We start from the raw sequence: 5698 nt of genomic DNA on the forward strand, positions 1-5698 counted from the left end.
ATCTCTTTACAGAAACCACACACGCACAAACTCTGCTTTTTAGTAGAGCTGCACAACAAACTGAACTAAATCAGTGTCCCTTTTATCTGATGTACACTTGGTCAGTTTCTGACACTTCAACACCATCAAAGAAGGAGTGAAATTTCACTTTTGAGAGGCAGCAGTTTAATGTCAGTTGTGTTTCTATGGTGTTATGTTTTTATCTGCAACAGTCACAGTGTTACAGTGTCTGACAGGGTTGTTTGTTCAGTCTCTGATTTTTGTTTTTTCCTCTCAGGTGATCAGGATGAGACAGAATACAACTACCCGTGTGCTGCAGGTAACAGTCTGTAAAACATACTGTACAGGTACACTGACGTTTGTGCAATCCCATCAAAGGAAGAGTTCACTCAAAAGCAAAATAAACTGTAAATAACACTCACCCCCTCGGCTTTCTTTGGTCCCAGAGAACGTTTTCTATCAAAGGATGTTAAGGAGAGCAAAGTGCCCAAAAAATGAAAGCGAATTAGTGCAAACACGTTTTGACAGGACAGCAAAAAACGGTTAGAAAATTTTCAGAAATATTCTAAAAAATCAAAGTGCAGCCTTAAGATATCATTGTCCAAATGAGCACAACAAAATTGAGAAATATTTTTTTTTAGCAATAGTTTAGTGAAAACAGTTTGGATTTTCGTGATCCCACAAGACACCAAACTGCACAGGAATTTTCAGAAAGACTTAAAAAAAAAAATCTTTTTTGGTTTCTTTTTTTTCAGCCTTAATCCGGGTGGTGACTACTGTATTCAGTTAATGTTGTTTTTGGGTGAACTATTCCTTTAAACAGTGAAATTCCAGGTCTTAGATGTACAGACCAGTACATTGCATTGGTTTAGCTGGCTCTAATAACCCACTTAAAGATTATTAAAAATTCTTAAGATTATTTATCAGAATGATTTTTAAATACTGATTAATTTCTGAAATATTGTCAGATTTTTTTTTTTATTTTACTCATATAACTAGTAGACGTAAGGGGACAAAAACAATAAAATAACAAACTATTAAACATGTAATTAAATATAGTAAATTACAAATGTTTACAATAACTTACATTGTGGATTTATTAATCGTTTTGTCAACAAAAAAAATCAAAATTCCTTAGAATAGTCTATTGAATTTTTTTTCTTTCATTGGCAGCTTGAAGAATGAAGTGTGGTCTCCGCTCAGACCCGTGGGCCTCAATGATTCAACCATAACGGGGAAAAAAAATTGGATTTTATTGGAGATTAATTGAAGTTAAATATGACTGCAGACTGTTGTAAATGCAGTTCACATATAATGTTTTGCTTATATTTACCGACGCATCTTTCTCCTTTTGCTGCGTTATGACGATTTTATCAAACAATAACCATTAATCAATTTATGTATCTATCTATCGCACTTTTTCTCATATATTTCTTTAATGCAAACTGTGAGTCTGAGCAGGGGAGGAGTTTCCTGCCTCCTTTCGGCAGAATCTCCAGATGAGGTCAGTGGTGAACACGTACTACATTTTGTTCAGATTGTTATATTTCTCTGTGCTCCTGCTTTTATGTGTGACTGTTACAGTTCTGTGAAGCCCAAATTGTCAACAAAAGCCAAATAAACCTGCTTGAGGAACTCAAATTAGCTGCTGGGCTCCTATTAAACCCCATTTGGACATTTTTGTCAAAATGGGTCATTTTTTACTTTTGTTATGGCAAGCATTTTGGCTATGTTACTGCATATGACAGATATTTTTTATTATTTTAAAGTTTCAGTTTTTCTAATGAGTCTATAATACACAGAAACACGGAAATTTACAACCACTTGAGGCCAATAAGGACAAGAATATCCAATTCCAAAAACTTCAATATAAAAATTATGTATACATATTTTTTTCCAATTTTTTTTGATTAAACCTTAAAATCAACTCCAGTCCTGATCAATACTACTATATATATATATGTATATATATATATATATATATATATATATATATATATATATATATATATTTTTTTTTTTATATTTTTTTTTTTTTTAAATTGGGATTTTAACCCAATAAATGCCATTACATTATGTCACCATTGCTTTTTTTATGAAAATAAAATATTATTTTCCATATAATAAATAATGGAGCGGCTGGAGGATTTTTTTTTGTCACAGTCTTGGATAGTTCAAAGATTAGCAACAACATTGATTTTTATGCATTTTTAGTTTTTGTGCACTGCCAGATTTAAAATTTAGGACTGAAGTTGATTTTAAGATTTAATCCAAAAAAGCAGGGAAAAAATATGTATATATAATATTTTTCTTAAAGGTTTTGGAAGTGGACATTCTTGTCCTGAATGGCCTTAAGTGGTCGTAAATTTCTGTGTTTTGTGTATTATAGACCCATTAAAAAACTGAAACTTTAAAATTTAGGAGCCTTTAAGACCATTAACAGTTTCTCCCATTGCCTCTGTGTAGTGTTTACAATGCAGCATATGCCTAAATATTATTGAGCCCGGGCTTGCAGGGCATTATCAGCACCACCTTAAACTTGTGTCCTCTTAACCCTTTGAAACCTGGATCATCATCAGTTCTCTTGTGCTGCATTTCAAAACCTTTCACAAGCTTTAATACCTGTGAAAACTGAAAAGACTGGTTTTATTTCTTTAAAAAGCAGGAAATCAGTAAATTGGCATAACATGTTCTGCAAATTGCACTAATTTATGAAGGGTGAATAGAAAATTTCCCCCAAATAATCTTTAAAAACACTAGAAAATTATCATAAAAATAGTAAGAAAATATATCCAGAAATTATATTTAAAATTATGTACTTTTATATTTAAAAATAGCTTACAGAAAAAAAAGATAATTAAAATATGTATTTCTATTTATATTTTTTGTTGTATTTTGTCCCTTTTTCAGGCTTTTTTTTTTGTTGATAATATTCACTTTTTTGTAACTTTTTACTTAAATCTTGCTGCTATTTGGCTAATTCCCTTCGCTCAGTGGCTTCTGTCTGTGTTTATCGAACGATATCCAATGAAATACAGTAAATTTGCCTCTTTTTCAAAACAATTTAAACCAGAGCCTCAGGGTCACATAAATAAGCACCTTAAGTCTCTTGTTGTGTCAGTAGGTACTCTGTCGTGTATTTTGTAGCGTAAATCCCCAATTTCACCCTGTTTGTCCTCCTCCACAGTCGGCTACTGTAAATTATATGCTGACATCAGCATCCTAACATGCTGACACAGCATTAATGCTAACATGTTGGCTGTTTGGTGCTTTAGAGCTGAAAGCGTGTTCCTGTCGGAGGCTCCTCACAGCCATCCCCGGCCAACCTTCCTGTTACATTTTATGCTGATCAAAAGTTCAAACTCTCTCACCACCTGAGTGTCGCAATGATGGATTCAGACCTGATCAAACAAACCTTTTTTGACACGCGGCCTAAGCATATACAGATTATGCACATTCTTGTGTTTAAACATGCTGTTAATTATTACACTTCGAAAGAGGCGGGGGGTACAAACTTGGCTTTTTCTAGCACCAAAGAAGCCAAAAACTAAACAAAAGTACACGGGGTAATGCCAGGAATGCTGATGTCCCGTTTGTCTCTGAGTGGGAATCCTAAAGAGTCACTCAGGGGTCTTAAACAGCTGATTCTGTCACCACAAAACAAAAAATATGTCCCCCATATCTTTATTATCTTTGTAACGAGCGTGACTTCAGTTTTGCTCATCGGCTTGTTTCAGATGATTAAGAATCTCGATTTATTTTTTAAGCAAAGTTTAAAAAATGAAATTACATTACATTATCACTGTCACATCACGGATATTATCGGTGAAATGCAACAAGTTCAGAGATTTAAATTACAGATATTTTTGAGCCCTTCAGTGAAAGTTAACCCTTTAAAACCTGGCGCGACATATTTCCCGAGCTGCTTTCAGTCACCTTCGACCCCTGAACAAAGCGGTTTTATTTTTTTCAAAAACATGTAGTGAGGCAATGAGCAACTTGTTCCACAAATGACAAAAAATTAGTAATAAAAAATAATTAGAATAATAATAATTAGAATTAAAATGTTAAGGGGAGTTAGAATATTCACATATTTAGAGTTATGTTAGAGTTATTATTATAATTTTAAGAATTTATTCCAGGTCATTTATTTTTGTTGTTGTTTTATTTCAGTTTTTTTAAATAATTGTCAGACTTTTTAGTAAAATCTTGCCAATTTTTGAGTAATTTCTTCTTTCATATCATTACTTTTTGGTTGTTTTTTTTTTTTAAAGAAAAAAAGAAAGCCTATTTGCTTCAGGTTTCAAAGGTTTAAGTCACATTATTGCTTTCCTTTGCAACTCCAGCTGCTGTGATCCAAAGCATAGAGAATCATTTAAAAATGCATTATTTGCATAAATGTAACGTGAGAGTTAGTTGCCTATATTTTGTAAAGTCATATGTGATATAATCGTTTTATTGCTGCTCCGTTCACATTGAGCACATCTCTCACTGTGATGTAACTCATGACCAGTATTTGAGGACTTAATCAGTTCACAAATGTTGACTTATTGGAAAAGAAATGGTCTACTTTGGCCCGAGTAATCAGGTTACGAACTGTTTGCATGACAAAATCAATCATCCCAGGCTGGGTAAAAGGGCAACGTAGCAGAACTTACAGTAACAATGATCCAACTGATTTACGAAAACAGTTGACTGCAGTCCAACAAACATCCTGGCGTTTTCGCCATGAAAGGAGAGCACAGAACAAAAGCTTAACATCCTAAAAAGAGGCACAAACTTTACGATATAATGAATGAACCTAAAATCTCATATTTTTTCAATTTTGTACAAACTGAATAAAGTGGTGGGTGGACAAATTGCAGAATCCATTTACACCTGACTAGAAATTATTTAGATGTTTCATCAGTTTTTGTCCTGGTACATTTTAATTTTTATAGTTGGAAAAAAGTTTTGAACCTTGGCCCTTGCCTGATTAACCCTTTGAAACCAGGAGCGACATCACTTTCAGATGCCTTTCCGAAATATTTATACCTTTGAACACAGAGAAAAAATGTGCAAAAAAAGGCAATAAGCAACTTGGCAATAAATGAGGAGATTAAAAAATTAGTTTGCTAGGAAAAATGTCTAGGTAAAAAAGAATAAAAGAAAAAAAAATTGCAATGTTTATTTTTTTTTTTTACAGGTGCTCAAATTATAGTAAAATAATATATATAATAAAATATAATGAAAATATATCAGCTTTCCATTTGGGCATAATTATTATGTAATTATCATGATTACATATTTATTATTATTTTATATTTTATTTTTTAATTATTTTTAAAGCACTTTCCCTGGTTGTTTCTGTGTTTATTTTTAATTTTTCAATTTTCATATAAATTTTTGGGGACTTTTTAAAAAAGAATATTTACTGCTTATTTGTGAGTCTTTCTCATTTGTCGTTCACTGCAGTTTTCTAGTGTTTGTGATAGAAATCAAACCAATTTCCTCATGATTTAAGGGGTTATACTGTAAAAATTGCAGTCAGCTTTACACATTATATTAAACAACATGAAGTCCATAAATGATTGACTTATGGGGCTACCTGGAAATCCAACAGAGGGTTGCATGATGAGTGTGTGGGTGTGTGTGTGTTTGTGTGTGTGTGGGTGTATGTATGCGTGCGTGTGTGTGTGTGTGAGAGTGTGTGTGAAGC

The 5698-nt window shown here is 32.7% G+C and overlaps 1 protein-coding gene across 2 annotated transcripts in view; it reads left to right on the top strand.

The window, feature by feature from the left end:
• The window catches only part of LOC121942810 (alpha-2-macroglobulin-like), a 28423-nt gene extending 26782 nt beyond the window's left edge, over positions 1 to 1641 (top strand). Inside the window, exons 35-36 of one of the 2 annotated variants that reach the window (XM_088078538.1) lie at positions 278 to 347; positions 1174 to 1641. In XM_088078538.1, coding sequence (XP_087934664.1) covers positions 278 to 333 — 56 coding nt within the window. In that variant the 3' untranslated portion in view covers positions 334 to 347; positions 1174 to 1641. The remainder of the gene's footprint in view (positions 1 to 277; positions 348 to 1173) is intronic. The other variant, XM_042486075.2, reaches the window with a different exon arrangement.
• Positions 1642 to 5698: the final 4057 nt, after the last annotated feature.

This window comes from Plectropomus leopardus, chromosome 6, assembly GCF_026936395.1.
Source record: "Plectropomus leopardus strain MGB_pleo_1.0 chromosome 6, ASM2693639v1, whole genome shotgun sequence".
NCBI lineage: Eukaryota > Metazoa > Chordata > Actinopteri > Perciformes > Serranidae > Plectropomus > Plectropomus leopardus.